The sequence below is a fragment of the Oreochromis aureus genome, linkage group 15 (genome assembly GCF_013358895.1).
Source record: "Oreochromis aureus strain Israel breed Guangdong linkage group 15, ZZ_aureus, whole genome shotgun sequence".
NCBI lineage: Eukaryota > Metazoa > Chordata > Actinopteri > Cichliformes > Cichlidae > Oreochromis > Oreochromis aureus.
In genome coordinates this window covers 39,292,872-39,309,614 of record NC_052956.1, presented here as the reverse complement: position 1 = coordinate 39,309,614, position 16,743 = coordinate 39,292,872, and the positions used below count along the sequence as shown (strand labels likewise).

Below are 16,743 nucleotides of genomic sequence, written 5' to 3'. Positions count from 1 at the left end.
AATGGAGGTCTTACCCTGCAATTATCAGGACCCAAAGGATCCACTGCCAACATCCTGGTGTCAGACACCCGGGGACAGCTGCACCTCTGACAGAACGCTATTATATTATTATCAGACACAACATTAAACCCTCCTGTGTTTAGCCGCAGTATTACTCGGGTGGTATTAATGTTGTGGCTGGACAGTACCAGTCAAATATTGGCCTTATAAGCAAAAAGAACCAGATTTTTGTTTTAATCATATGTTTTAACTTCTAATGGCTGCATAAAACATCCTTCATGTTTCTTTAAACCTTTTAGCAAGATATGCATTTCCACAGCATTATTCCATCAGGGCAAAACAAATTCCTCCACTGGGAGAACCAGTGCACACTGCAGTGATCATCTAACTTGGAAATACCTTTGGAAATGTTGCTGCTTCTTGCAGGAGAAAAGCTTATCTGGGCTGTCTGCAATCAGTGTAACTGGTTTTCACCAGACTGACAGGCACATTAGAGAATGAAGCTGACTCTTCTACCTTTCCAGATTGTGCTGCTGGCTAACAGTACCATAGTTAGCAAGCAATGGCACTTTTATTTTTCTCCATTTTACAAGATGCAATGAAGCGGAAAGCACGGGGGAAAAGAATTTGACTGATCTTGGAAGACCTTTTGATTCCCTTTCCTGTCTCTGCCCAGTAGAGCTAAAGGATTCCCAGTTTGAGCTGTTGAACTGTTGAACTGTTCGCTGACACCTGTCAAAATAACTGATCATCTAATAAACACACTGCACAGCTGCTCCCTTTAGGCGTGTTGTGAGAAATGTAACTTAATCATATACAAATGCAGCAGAGGATGATGAGGTTATATTTCCACAGGGATATTATGTAAAGGAATTTTTAATGTAATTTCTTTTTTTATTGCAGCAATCTTGTTCTATTAATCATTTCCATTAGAGTTCGATGATAACCACAGATGCATTTCACCTTTCTTTGATTTTTTTCCTTCTTTTCTTTTTTTTGATGGCAATGTTTAATTTGTATAGTAAATGTTGATTTACAGTGAAATGAAATGTAAGTGGAATGAAATAACATCAGACAAGACTTTTAATAAACCACTTGGTTAGCACACTTTGCAGCCTTAAAGAGCTATAAGATGCCTCCTTATCTGTAAGTGTGATCATTTCACTCTGGTATGAGGGCTGGTGCAAACACAGACATGAGAGCATTAACGGCATTGTATGCTAAAGATATGAATATGGTTTTATGTTATTACTGGGAAAAAGTCTCACACACATTTAGTCTATTAATAATGTCAGTCAGTCTTTATATTAACACTCTCACATTAAATGACTTTGATATGTTCAAAAATAGATGTGATTACAAAGAACACGCCTCTGGTTCTGTTTACAGTAAAGTGAATGTTTGCTTGTGAAAATGAGATGATCCAACTTGTCAGATGGTTGAACAGCTTCAGAAGCTCTGCTCTCACATTTCTGTCATCAGCTTTGTCTGACAGTTTCAGGGTCTGGCCCAGTTGTGGCCCACATCTGCTGCTTTCTGTTGGCTATGTTTCACCTTGATTGATGATGTTGGCTCAAGGTGAGTCTGGCTTCTTCAGTTCGACTACAGGTCCACATGATATGGGACGGATGTCAGATGTGTTGTGACCCAGTTCATTTGGCCCACAGAAACTTGTAACTGAACCCAAAGTGCAAAAGTAGTAGGCTGGGCCCAAATGTGCCTGCTGTCTGGGTGCATTTGTATGCGTGTTAGCGTTTTAGCCACTTGCTGTCTTTTTTTAATAACAGCGCTCTTTGTGTATCTCTGGCTTTTTCTGCTTCCTCTGTTTTAATTCTGGTTTGCTTACATGTGGTTTTATAGAGATTCTTTCTTGTCCCTGCTTTTGTTTGTAGATTAGTTTTACATTTACTTACTTTTGAAGAGTGAACCGGTTCGTTGTGTGTTTATGTGTCACTGAATTGAATGATTTGCGGTTTGAGGGACACTTTTTTCCCCCCAGCCTGCCTGGTTGCCTTTTGTGTCCTGAAACTAGGTCCTCAGCCTGACTATAACATAACAGGATGTGACAAAGCAAGCAGTAGTTCCACTTCTCTCACTTTCACCTGTCACATATGCAGCTGAGTGCTACAGTTTTGAATGCCATCTAGTAGAAGCTGTCCTATGTATTATCGCTATATTTAAACCCAAGCAGGTCTCTCACCTCTCTGTGACAGGCAACTATTCACGACACTGCAAGTGGGGCTGTGGCTGGAACAGCTATAAAATCATTTACCGTTGAGCGAGGATGGCCAGCATGCTGTGTATGTCTGCTGTAATACTCGGCTGCCTGCCTCTGTTTTGCTCAAGTACCTAACGGCAAGCCTGAATATCACAGCTGTGAAGAGGCGTGCACAGATTATTGTGGACATGCAGAGATTAAGATTAAGTTTAAAACCTGAAAGAAAGCAGGCACAGAATTTATGTTATAAAGACTGAAGAAGACTCTTGAAAAATTATTCTAGGTGTATCAAAACTTTTGACTGGAACTATACATATATATGTATATGATATGCATTACAGTGAAAATATTGAAGCTTCAATGGGCAGACTCATCACCTTTGTCCTTTATTCAAACCCATGTCTAAGTATTCTGCTTATTTCAGAAAGAAGAAAGCGTCTCCACCCATAGACCAGCACTTTAAAATATAGTATAGCTGTGAAACCAGCCATCATGAGTTCACTGACAGAGCCAGTGATATATCAAGGCGTAGAATACAGTAATGCATCAGTTACTGCATGAAAAAATGAGAGTTACTCTATGCTGAGGCCACTTCGAGCTGCTTTATTTAATGGATGTTGCTGTGATTTAGAGCTTGGGTTGCACTCTGGCCAGGGAATGGATGTAATTTTCACCCCATCGTTAACAGCTTACATTGTTTATGATATCGGCTTTTATTTATTTCTTCTGAGAAGCTGAGGAAGCGAAGCTCTTTGTCCTTTATTTTGGGTACTCAGCAAGGTTGTTCAGCACAATGCCCAGTTTCTCTGAATCAAGTTGTTGAAGCAGACATTCACATGTGAAATGTAAAAATGGCTCATTAATGTCCCGATGGCCTTCGTGAGCCAACAATCTTTTTCATCCATGTGTCTTTCCGTCCATTTTTAGCCGTCTGTGCTGTCGGGGTAGCAGTCTCAACAGAGATGCCCTAACCTTCCTCATCCTGGCCTTATTTTTAGGGAGTATCAAGCTAACTCAGAGACATAATCTCTAGAGTCTCTTCAGTGGGACGTACCCAAAACACCTTTTGTAGAAGTCAACTTTTTTTTAATAAGGTTTAATTAAAATTTGTAGGTCAATACACATGGTTTTCACAAGGTAACCCAATTTTCTAAAAATTGCATTCCCAAAAAGCTAAAGTGCATTCTGAAAAATAGCAAAATTCTTTCCATTCTGTACATGAACTCCGTTTTTGAATCAAAAAATCAGGATTTCTTTGTGATACTTTTTGGAGAATATAGAGGAAAAAAACACAAACAAGTAGCAATTTTGTGAAATCCTTCCTGCAGCTCTCTATTATGCACAGTGAGTTTTGTTTTGTTTTTCTCTCCTGGTCCTTCGATGATCCAGCTTCTCTGGTTTTAAAGACGTGCAAAGCCAAAAGGTTAGAGGGTTCATGGTGGGATCTTGCTCAAAGCTTTGTGTTCTACACTTGATTCAATTTGTTTGTTTGTTTTCTCCTCTCAGCATGTAGTTTCATTTTCATGTGACAATCAGACTTAAGCATTTGCTTTGTTAGGTATAGGAACAGACTGTGATTAAAATGCACCCTTTGACATTAGTAACATGGCAAAAAATAATGAGGTGGGCATGATAGCCCCATCTCGAATGTCATAACCTGATGCATTAATGGACACCTGAAACTCGAGTGTCCATCAGTGTTTTTAACTACAATAAGTTTTGTTGTTTGCATCGATTCACTTTGTAAGGTTTAAGCACCAAAATGATTTATAATTCATGCTCGTGGTTAGTGTTTTTTACAACAGCAACCATATTAGATGCTACTTTATTTGGTAGGTGTAACACATGATGGCTCCTGTTCTATGTAATATACTATCTGTGGTTAGCTGACAATGAGAAACATTAGGAAAGCAAAAAACATACATATCTAAGAAGTGTTAGTCACTTAGTGACTTGGCTCTGTTGTGGGAACTTCACAAGCAGCAGTAAGACTCCCACACAGAAAGGAGCAGGCATGTGACAATAAGACACCTCATGGAAACGAGGGGCTGGAGTGGAGGTGTGTTGCAAATCGCCAAGATTTTTTAAAAAAAATCTTTCAACAAATTGTGGCTTCTGTGACACGATTTTTCCAGCCTGGACAGGTGAGGTTCACACTGAAATAGCTGTAAGATAGAGAAGGGACGGATGACAACATTGACTTTGGACTAGTTTTTGTTCTGATTAATATATTAATGTCACTAAACTTTAAAAACACGTGTTTCCTTAGTAACAGTTTACTACACTCAGATAAACAGGGAAATATTAAAGTACTTGAACTGTTATAATTTCAGGACCACGGACAGCGCACAGCATTTTCACCACCATCTCATGGACTGTGATGTAACACATGACTGTTTGTAGTGTTGGACCTACACAAATTCAGCTGCATGCACTTTGACAATAAGTGGGCTATAGATCATGGATGCACTCACACCCACACCCACGCTCAAATCTCCCCGATGAAATCTGCAATTTCTTTTATTTATAAATTTTTCTCAAAACAAAGGTAGCTTAGGAAAACTGTGTTGGTAATGTTAACACCGCCACAGTGTAGAATGTTTTTTTCAGTTTAAATCTTTGTCAGTCAGGCACATTTGGTTTGTTTTATCCCTTGAAAGGGTGCAACAATGCATAATGTCAAAATATTTCATACAGCTTAAAGTCCTACACTGGAGCCTGTTTTCATTAGAGCAACCCTGTCTGCCAGACTGCCACTGTAGGCCTACATTTAACATACACATGTAAGACCTGTATTTATATGCTTGTCTGATTACAATTAAGAAGCTGCCGTATCCTGTTAATCTTAGCTTGGACTTAATTACAAGGCTCAGTGGGAAGATTGAGCATGTCATATTTAAATGAACTTCACCTGTGTTTAGAAAACAGCACAACATCCATAAATCAACCATAAAGCTAACCACACCTTTCAGCACAATGTGTGGATTTTATGCTGTTATGTCCCGTTTAGTAAATCTGGCCTGATGCCCAGTAGGTTGTCCAGCATCTGCTGGTCTGTCTGGAGCTTGAAGGATCTTAGTCATATTGCTCCCTTTGGGGGGACTTAAATCAAGTCCATGTTCTCAGTCTTTGTCCATATATGCTGTGTTCCATTTGCATCAGTATGTTCATCAGTTCCTCTGATTGACTGATGTTTTTGTTGCAGAAACTTGTGTTCAGTTGTGAATATTCAACATAAGGATGTCTAATCTAAAGATTAAGAGAGTGGCCTGTTGATCCGGCACTGGGTGAAGTTTGTTTTAGATGCCATTCACAGGTAAGACATGCTGCATAGCTCCTGTGCAGAAAGCAAACTCTTTAAAAACTGTTGAAAGTTCAGAATTTTACAGGTCAGCACTATTCTGCCACTGTTAATGCTGATTCGTCATGTTTTCTTTAAGGATTAAGGATTGTATCGCAGAACTGTGCAGTCACCTCTGTATGCTTGGCTTTCGGCCGGGCCAGTTCAGAGTGCAGCAGTGACGTTATTTTGCTGCTTTTTATAAATGATTAATGAAGAAGAAAATACAGACAGACCACCCAAAAACAGAATGTGATCTAACTTTACATCAGTACAAAATTCTAATCTTGACTTTATCCTTTCTGTCTCCTCATCACCGTCTCCATCTACACGTTTTCATCTCTGTCGCTGTCTCTCTCTGAGCACAACCTCGGGGAAAAGCTATGACATCTAAAGTGTAGATGAGTAACTGTCTTTTTTTATGCCGCGGAATACTGAATACTGAGCAGCAATACAAGACATAAAATTATTTAAATCCTTTTTCTGCTCCCTATTGTCTGTATCATAGCTTAAGTTTATGGTGCATGCATTGTTCAGATGGAATAACAATGCGGTTTTACTGCTGATACAGTTGGTTCAGGGTATGGATGTAGTGCTGCAGGTTTCTGAATTTTTTCAAGCAACCACTAGTTTCCATCCCCATGGTGTCTTTTAGTTGGTTCTTGTGCAGATTCATCAGTTATTGATCATGAAACACAATCCAGTGCTACAAAAAACACAAGCGGGAGACCTCTGCTTAGGATTTTTCTATTTCATATTCCTTTCAATTCAACACAAAATGCTTCAAAAATAATAATAATTCTTGTATTAGTAACAGTGAAAGTGAAAATGTGAGGCTCAGTTGATTTTAGCACTCAGTACATTTGTGGCTAAAAGACTTGTCAATGGCATAAAGTTGTTTTTTTCAAACACTTTGACGCTTCAGTTTTTAATTTAGTTTTTTAGCTCTCAGCAATAAAAAGCTGATGGGGGGAACTGCTTGGCAGGCAGGTGGCCGGGTGGGTGGCATAGAGACCCAAGTTTGTTAATGTGGTGACACAGGAGTTTCAAGTTGATACTATACGTGTATCTACTCGGAGGCTGAGGGGTAGCACGGGCGGTTGCAGTATTTTCTGTTTTGTTGTTGTTTCTGTGATAAAATGAAGAAGTGATTTCATACGTTCTAAAATCTTCTATTGGCAAATAATAAAAAATTACCTTGGGCTATGGTGCCACTGCCAAAACGTTTGTCCATCACTGCACACAAGCTTCAGACTTAAACATCCATGTTTTCAGGTCACAATGCTACAACAGGAAGAACTTCTGTCATGTTTTAAAGACCTCATAGTTTCATAGAGCTCTTTGCTCTCAGACCGCAACTTTTCCAGATTTTTAGTCAAATCTGGCTGTGATGCAAAACTAACATTTATAGTAACTTTTTAGAAACTCTGGATGACTATTAAAATAGTCATTTGAAATAGACATTAAAAATGGAAAAATCTGAAAAGTCTATGGTAAGTCTATGATAACTACCACGAGAACAATCTGCCACAACTCAGATTAACAAAATCACAAGTAATGGAAATATTCAGAGTTTTGAATAAACATTTAGAGGATCTATAAGTAGGTTTTTGTTTGCGGCTGTTTCTAGAAGTCTTTCCTCTCAGTTTTATATAAACTTGCTACAGAATCTGTTTGCACTGTGCATGGATGCATTCCCATAACTTCTTTATCAAAATGGTCAATAGCCCCTTTGTTAAAAAAATTAAAAAAATATTACCTGCCTCTAGATTTGATATCAAATGTGCATAGTGCATAATGGCAAGTGATTTTGCTGCACGTTCTATGGGTGTGTCGGAATGAAGCTGTGAAGGATATTAAAATAAAACTGACCTGGTTTTAACTGATCCATAACATTGATGAAGAACCATCAATGTTAAGTAAATGAGCTTTGCATTCTCCCATGAAATATCTTAGTTATTCTTCTGAATACATCTGTATCTGTAAAATCCAGGAAAAATCATAGTAACTCACTAGAAACTGATTATTTCATTAATTTAAGTGTTTTGCCGAGTTGGAGTGGACCTGAAAAATAGCACTCACTAATCTTTTATACGTTTCTTTTTGGAAAAGCACCATAAATATTCATCTAGGCAACAAAGACAACAATGAATTATAATCAGACACTTAATAGAGCAAACCTAGAGCATGCCTCAGTGTGTGATTCACATCCCCAAGTTGAAGAAACTGGGTTTATCTGGCAGGTGAGTCAGCGGCTCTGAATGTGCTGACTGTGCGAATGGAGCTCTTTGCAAGCAAACACAAGCTTTCGTTATCACCCTTCTTCTTAAATTGGAACCCCTCATGAGCTTGGACCAGACTCCCCTCATGAGTCGGCACTACAGAGGAGAGCACTCATTATTCACACATTACCTCCATTTCCACATGAAGTTTAAAGTGGCACCTGTTCCTCCTTCAGTCACTGATCACTGCAGTGTTCCAGCATGCTGATCTGAACAAACTTCTGCTCTTCTCACTGCTCTCCCTCTTTTTCATCAGTGGACTCATGAAGACTCAGCGGACTGCGTGAGTAGTCACAGCGTGTGTTGTGTGGACAGGGGTGTGTTTTCTGTCACAGCATCCCATGATCTCTGTGTGGGTACTAACACAATTATTTTTCCACCTACCTTTCTCTTCAGTTAGCAGTCTAAAGAAGAAGCCTGATCGTGCTCGGCATCTACAAAACCAAGTAGTAACATATACATAAAGATTTTCTCAGTTATACCTGATGTAAGCAAGTGAACTGGATGTGAGCAATTATGAAAAAAAATGTCTTAGATCTCTGCTTTTAAATGTAGTAAATTAAGGTGTTCTTGGTGGATTGCAATACATTTTTATATAATGCCAATTCAAGGCTGCATAGTTATTGCACAGATATCAGTATGTTGAGAATTGCACAACAGATGCAGACAGCATTTTGCTAATTAGGCTAATAGGTTTAACTCAACCCAACCTCTCTAGAACGTTCAGCCATATTAGAGGACTCCAAATCCAAACCAATATATAGTCACACTGTAGTGAAAAGTGTAGGGTTAGTGAAAATCACCAAAGGTCACATGTGAATATTGAAAAAACAAACTAATTCAAATTTCTTATCCACAAGAGGGCAAACCAATTTAACAAGAGTCTGAGAACTGCTTTTGTTCATAACTGAAAACAAATGATCACAAATGTGTGACGATTTAACGATTTAAATTTTTTTCAAATCTCAGTCTAATTTAATAAGTTGACAGCTTTTTAGGTCAGAGAGGAGAAAGGCAGACAGTGGCGTAAGCCTTCGCAGCCTTTCCAGATGTGTTGGTGAAAACCAGGGTGGCACCTGTGGCAGCTGCTTGCAGTGTGTGTGTTTCTATGTGTGTGCGTGCACGTACATGTGTGGTGTGGGTGTCTCTTTGGTGTATTTCTTGAATCACAGCCTCCCAGTCTTTGAAGAAATGGAGTTGTAAATACTCTGTTGACTTTATTCTGCAAGTAAAGTCAGGCTCGTGGTTTTACTGCTGGTTTTCTGAGCCAGCAAAGGAATCTCTGTTTAGCTGACACACTGTTACTGAACACACACACACAATATTCTAGACTCTGCAGCAATAATTGTCAAACAAGTGCTCCGTGTCTCCTGTTGCCTCACATCACATTGTTATTTTATTGAATGTGGAGTCTGTGTAACGCAGAGGTCTGCTTTATGCTACCTTCCATCCAATAAAGACTGTCTGCTTATTTATTCTACTTGAATACAGCTGCTGTTGGTTTATTCTGCAATCCAAATCCACAGAGACATCAGTGCATACTGCTTTTGTTTGTGAGCATGAAAAGTACAGTACCTCCCTTCCAGCTCTCTGCACATTCCTTCTCTGCACATTCCTTCTCTGCAGTGCCCGTCACAATAGTGCTGTAAGTCTGTGCACTGGTTCAACATAACACACAGTCCCATAGTTCAAGAGTAAACAAGATGTTTGTGTCTACCTGTAGTGCAAAGCACGGGGGTTATTGATGAAGGATTACAGGGAGTTGGGGCTTAGTTTGCACTGCTGTAAATTGATTTTTTCTTTTAGATATTTTGTTCTCTGGTATGTGCTCTGTCTGTCTCACTTTTAACATTCTGCTGCCACAGCAGGGCTGTGTTCACACTTTGACCTGCTCTCAATCACAATCTGTGTTCTGGATGTCTTATTTGGACTAACAAAAAATCACATAAAATCAGTGCATGCACAACACACTGCTGTTTTGTGGCTCCTATTGTGTCATTTGTCATGCAAGAAGCGGCGTCACCAAGCTAATAAAAGCAAGCTCACAGTGGCTCTAATCACCTTTTACAGAGAATTAATCTGTAAATTTAAATGGTAAAATTTGTGCATCTATTCTTGTCCAAGCATGTTATAATCTGAGACAGAGAGAAATGTAAATATGGGATAGAAGAACAGACTGTCAACGCAAAACATTATGACTGTTTTCAGGCAACTGATTGCTAACATTTATAATGACTGCATTTTTTTGCAATTTGAAAAATCATTTGTTTTTCTTATAAATTACAAAGGTCTAATCAAACAAGTGACGATAGTATACAGCCAAGCAGGCTTGATTTTTCTGGGATTTAAACATTTTGAAAAATGACATTGAAAAATTCAATACCAACATCTTTTTTTAGATTTAAACATTTAAACAAATACATCCCCGCAGTAGTATGGACAATACTATAGACTATATCAGCAGACACTGTTTCTGCAATAGCTGCAGTCTGAAATAAATACTTTCAGCTTGAGAGCTCTTGAGGGTTATGGCTAGTTTGGGAAAAGTGTAAAAGTATGCTTTCTGATTGCATTCTCAGTCGTGCACCTCGCCTGTGCTCTGATGACTCACTGTAAATGACTGTAGGCACAGTCAGACGTATTGCATCTGTGCTCTGACTAAACAGTGACATCACTTATTCTTCACAGCTTTGATGCTGCCTTTCATAATATTACATCATATTGATGAGCTAACAGCTTGTTAGTGAGTTTCTAATGAAGTAGAATTAATGGAAAATAAACTGAAGGAAATTCTTCAAAAGCAGACTTGGTGTAACCGGCACTGAGCAAAATTTTAGATTCTTTTAGATCCGTTTTTGGGACAAAACTAACTTAGATTTCAACTTCATTCCTACTGTTCACTATTAAGTACTTATTAAATACTCAGTTATTACAGTGCAGCTCTCCACAAGTACAGACTGCAAAGGAATTAAAGTTTACATTTAAGAACACCTCGGCTGCTCTCTGTGGACCTGTACATTATTAATGACATACATTTATTAATAACAGAGACAGTGAAAACAACAGGCGGTGGTTCTGCTCTGTTCTTTTTCTTTGTGGTTATGTTTTTTATTGTTTCTTTGTTTTTTTATCTTTATAAAATGTTCTTGGATTTGAACTAAAAGCCATAAAAACCTAAATGATTGATTGCATCCGCTGGTGGAAATGGTGCACGGCATCGGTTGTTTAGTGTTACCTGCCAGCATGTGCTTACTTCTCTGCTAATACTTTACAGGTAAACTCAAATTAAAAACAATTTCAAGCATATCAGAATTACGAACAGTCAACAGAATGTGAAGAAAGAACATCTGCAAATCTAAAATATGTATTCAATTTAATTTTAATTCAATTCCATTTTATTTATATAGTAAAACCCTACAATAATACCTTTGCACTGTGTTGAACTGTAATGCTGAAGCAGGGCCAGGCAGTACTTTTGTGTAATACCAGTTTCTACCACATCTTGGCGCTTCATGTCACTGTAACCTTTATTTTGTAGGAATCAACAGATTTTTATTTACAGTGGCAGACTAGGAAAAATAAAGGCTGTTGAGGAAATGTTGGTAGGATTAAAATGAAAACTATAGCAGCACATTTCTAAAGATATTTTAACATACCAAACGGTAAAATGCCACCCTGTGATGAAAACTCTGATTCAGACCTTCAGAGGATAATTACAAAATGTACTTTTAAGACTATCTCTAAGCCAGCTTGCTTCTTGATTGGCTGCCCCTCATAAATAGAAGCTTTGACCAGAATGAGGGGCCTCTCTGTGTGTTTGAGATGAGAGATATGATATCCTCTCTGCTGACATCATACAGAGCCAAACCGTGTTAAACTGTGAAGACGAGTCATTCAGATGACCCTGCCATCCATAATTCTGTACAGTGGAAAAAGCCGGTCGCCCTGAGAGACCCTGTCCACAGGGGAACACTCATTTCAGACCCATTCTTCCAATTTCTGTTGTAATGAAGAGCAAAGCTGAAACACTCATTAAATTTTTCATAGCGCATGAGTTTTCCCTTTAACTGGATTGAAACCAAAAAAGAAGTCTCTAAAACGTTTTAATTATTTCAACTTCATATTTTATTTATTCAGTTAGCTGTGCCTGTTTTATTTAAATGGGTCAGTTATTTCGAGGAACAACTCCTTTCAAACTCTACACAATTAACTCAGAGTTGTTTGTCTAAGAGATTACTGTGTAAACCCCAACACGAACACCTTATAATGCTCCAGTAATATAAATATTTTGTGCGTTTACTGTTGAGTAGCAGAGCACAATTTTCCCTCTGCAACTGTTCAACACGTCATTCCAGCACAGGTGATGAAGGAATTCCCACCTTCAAATTGTAGTTATTCCGTCCTCTAACAACCCCCCCCCGCCCTTACTTTTTGTGTTCCGGCCCCTAAATTAGCATAACAAACATTTTTCACCACCAAATTCAGTTCAATGGGTCGTTCAGTGGATTTCCATTCATTTGCTATGGCAGTCACTTGTGACCGGGAACACCACAGATGTAACAGGATCTATTAACACACTCAAAATTCAATGCTCATCACTTTAAGGTGCACAGTGTGGAGGATGTCATAAGGGCTTGAGGCAATTAGGTGTAAAACACAGTATTTATGAGTGTTTTAAGCTTTAAATGGGTCAGATTTGACCCGAACACGACAGGAAGGCTGGTGGAGCTCTGCTTGATTCACAGCTGAAAACATTTTATTTGTACAGTGACACTTGCAGAGGCTGTGGCTGCGCTGTGCATGTCTGTGTGGCTAATTCCCAACACCAGTCTCCTGATGTGCATCAACAGATGTAACTATTATGTCAAATTGAAACAAGTCATTTCAATGCCCCCCCCCCCAACTTTCTTTTGTTTGACTGCCCCTTGCAATAAAACATGAGACATTGGTACTTCCCACACTGCCTTCATTTCTCAGCTTGGTCCTCGTCTCAATTACATCAGTTTAGCTCTTTACCCTCAAAGGTCCCGTTCTTTTTAAGCCCACATTCTTCTGTTTGGCTGCATAAGGGTTGAGCAGTAGAGCTTCTTGCCTGAGATGACCACATAAGAGATCTATCGCTTTGACAACATACAGAAAAAGAGTAAAAAAAAAATAGTGTGAAACTGAGCAGGAAAAAGCAGTCTGAAGCCTGACCTTTTGTCTCACAGCGATTACTTGTACAAATGTCATTATTTGAAACTTTGGCCATGTCTAATGAGCATCCACTACTAGAACAGGGAAGAATATGTCCAGTTTAAATTGGGTAAGGAAGCCCACCCCTTGAACAAAGGTCTAGCTGTATGCTTCTAGAGCCATGGCTAACAAGCTTGCAGACTGTTAGCCCAGCTTCCCTAGCTGCCATTTAAAGCATCAAATTGATCAAATTCCTAAATGTAACATGCTGACTGTGGGTGTTGTTGAAGGGTCTCCAGCATCCACTGAAATATCAGGCACAAGTGTCCTTCCCTCCTCATGTGGGGAAGAATCAGCGCAGTGTGGTAACTGCTAATGAGCTTTTGTAGTGGATTTGTTCCCAACATTAGTGGAATCTCCCCCACTGGTGATGGAGGTTGAAAAGACAAGGAGGTGGAGGACAGCAGCGTTTGATGTCTGACACACAGGAAGTCACTGCCGATTGATTGGCTCCCGTTAAAGCAGACGTTCCCCTCATAGGAGAGATGTCTCATGTCTTAATGTAAAGCGTATCATCTGTTCAGTCCCTGGGAATTCATCCCTGCAGACTCCTGCACTGCGTTTGAAAGACAGATGAAAGACCAATTTGATTTTTTTCCTTCCATTTCAAAAGCAAGAAAATCTCTGGCAACAAAAGTGGAAAGGAATAGCAGCAGATTAAAATAATGAGGCTTTTAGAGGACTTCAGTAGCTTCACATGAGCCGCATTTCTCTCTCATCTTTCACCTTCTTTGCCCTGCAGAGAACACAGGAAGGAGGGAAATATCTTAACTCTTTAAGCCCCGGCTGAATTCTGCTTTGTACGTCTCTGCTCTTAAATTAGCAGAAGACAACCCTTTTAAATATCCAGTGGTAGATATTAAAGTGGCTGCCACAGAATAATAATTAGAGTGGTGGTTGTTTCTGGAACACCCCCCCTTTTCCTTTGGCAGCGCTTTGCTAATTTGCAGTGACATCTCTGTGGCTCAGCAGCCCCTGGGCTGTAGGCAGAGGCACAGTCATGATGGGGAAAATGGAACCCACTGGGCATTCTTTACTGGAACTATCAAACCCCGCACACACTCACAGCTCCACCACTTTCCCGCTGCCATCACACGCTCCTTCATCTCTGCAGCTCCGCTCCACTCATCAATCAGGAGTAGAAAGCAATCCTCTGCTATCTGAGAAAAGTGGACCTTTTTCGTGCCTCTTAATGGACTCTCAGCAGTTGACAGGCTGTACATGTGGCTGTATTAAGGCGACTGGACGAGCATGTTCGAACATGTACCCTAATCTGTATGGCAGAGATTCTCCTGAGACAAATTTCTTTGAGAGGTCTTTATCATAAAATACATGAGTTTAATACTGCTGACAGTAACTTTTTTGTATACTTGGCTTATGGCCGAGTTCTGTGGGCAGATTACTATAAGGCATCAGATCCTTTTAAAACCAAAGTGAGAGCTGTGTTCAGGTCCTTGGCACTAAGTTCTGCACATTTTCAGGGGATGTTTTCATCGTCTGTGATATGCAAAGTGTAACCGGGACAAACTGGGTGTCCATTTTAAGACCCACAGAGTTGCACCCCTGCTTTTTGTAAACGATATGGTTTTGTTGGCTTTAACAGAAGGTAACCTTCTGCATGTGATGTGGGGCTTTGCAGCTGGGAGGAGAGTCAGCATCTTCAAGTCTGAGTAGGGTGTGAGATGAACAGCCTGAGCAGCATCAGCAATAAATCCTATTTTTTCTGTTTTGAAATTTTCTGCAGTGTTCGTGTTACATAATGCACATTTGTCAGACACCATCTGTGTTTTGCTTTTATACACAGGGTTTGTTTTTTTTGCTTTGGCTCCTTGATGCAGTATTGGCCACCAAGAAATAACATTGTCGTATCAGACCGCTAGAAAGTCGGAGGTTGATGGTGATTGGTGGTCACTGAGTAACCAGCCAGGAGACCATCGTTTGTGTACTATTTGCACCTTTGTGCTTCGCCCTTGTTTTTGATTGCCTCATTCGTTCTTTTTGGTTAGGTGTACCTAACAAAATGGCGTTATGTTCTAGTTTGAGTTTATGAATTATCTAATCGCACAAACACCAGGTATATTTTCATTATCTTCTCATGTCTTGCTTCCCCAAAGATAAGATTGAGGTTCTGGATTCAACTTTATTGTCCATAAACTGCATCAGCATCTGTGCAATTACCAGTTAAAGGATAATAGAAATGTGACTGTGGTAAGAAAAACAAATAATCAAATGGGGAAGAATCTCTGAAGAATCTAACCTTAGTTTCCAAAAAGCCTTTTGTAGCACTCGGTGCTGATGTGGAGTGCTGTGAACAGACTTGTGTTTGGGTGGTGTGGAAATGTCAGAATACCTTGAGTGGTGGAAATGTGAAGCTGATGCATGTGTTGTGTGCTTCAGTTGCTCAGTACACTAAATTTTCTGACAGCATGCCAATTGAACTGAAGCTGTTGTCTCAACTTGAATTTTGTTGCCCTTTCCTCTGTTTTTCCATCCTCTCTTCATCTTTGTCTCCGTGTCTCTGCCTCCTCCTCTTTTCTTCCCTGTGTCTCTCTGCTGAGCAGGAGGCCTTTATACCAGGTCTGCTCCCAGAAACAACCTATTCTGTGACTGTGGCTGCGTACACTACCAAGGGTGACGGAGCTCGCAGCAAGGCCAAGGTGGCCACCACCACAGGAGCAGGTGTGTGTGTGTTGCATTCAACTAATACAGCACATCTGAGGATATATCTTCATCATATTCCTGCTTGTTTTCTAATATGTATAATGTCACCATTTAATACCTTTCAGGATTTTTTTACAGTCTTGTGTAGTCTGATTTTTTCTGTTTGTCTGATTTTGATAATAATATTAGCTAATGTTGGCTCCATAGACTGGATATAAAAGATGGAGGCAGCTACACATGTTTAGTTTATGAGCTCTATTTATGACAGTATTTGTATGAGACATTGGACTTATCAATTACTGCTATCAAGTTTAGTTAGGAAGCTGCATCATAAACTATATATACAAATCTGTGTGGGTATAAACTGTAACCACACAGACATCTGTTAGTTATTGCTAACATGCCAGGAAACTAGAAACTAAGGTACAAACTTCTTAGTACAAAAACTCTTAATTAACTGCACAGTCAGCCATAGTATTGCATTACAAATGCTCCAAAACCACAAAGATGGACAATAGATTCGGTTCAGGTAGTGGAGTTAGTAGCTAGTAGCTACCACTGACATTACCAACCACTTCTTAACACTAAATTAGTATTTTCTTTCTCTGTGTTTGAATGTTTCCTGTTTCCACTGCTGTGGTTCAGGTTCAGCTTGGTATCATCCTAAAAGAGCTTCTTAATTAGAGTTAGGAAAGCATTACATTTAGGGTTAATTAAGAGATTTTCTTCATGTTTATCATTTAGTGATGGTTACACGTCCACAGATTTAGTAAACTAGTTTTGAAATTATGGTGAAGCAACTCTCTTTGTAATCGCAGATCGTTTGTGAAATTCTGTACACTTCTATACACTTTTGTTTTTTCACCCAAATAAAGTGCAAGTTTAGGTTTGGTAAAGTTTCAGCTTATTATATTACAGTCTTTGTTATTCTGATAATACAAAGTAGTGTGGCCTTTAAAAAACAGGTCCTATTCCTTCCAACCAACTAAGAAAATAAGCTAGATCAC

General features: G+C 39.4%; 1 protein-coding gene across 11 annotated transcripts in view; it reads left to right on the top strand.

Moving 5' to 3' along the window:
- ptprfa (protein tyrosine phosphatase receptor type Fa) overlaps positions 1-16,743 on the top strand; it is a 335,895-nt gene that overhangs the window by 246,052 nt on the left and 73,100 nt on the right. For all 11 annotated transcript variants that reach the window (XM_039598488.1, XM_039598487.1, XM_039598496.1 and 8 more), the window contains one exon: positions 15,637-15,754. In XM_039598488.1, the coding sequence (XP_039454422.1) occupies positions 15,637-15,754 (118 nt within the window). The remainder of the gene's footprint in view (positions 1-15,636; positions 15,755-16,743) is intronic.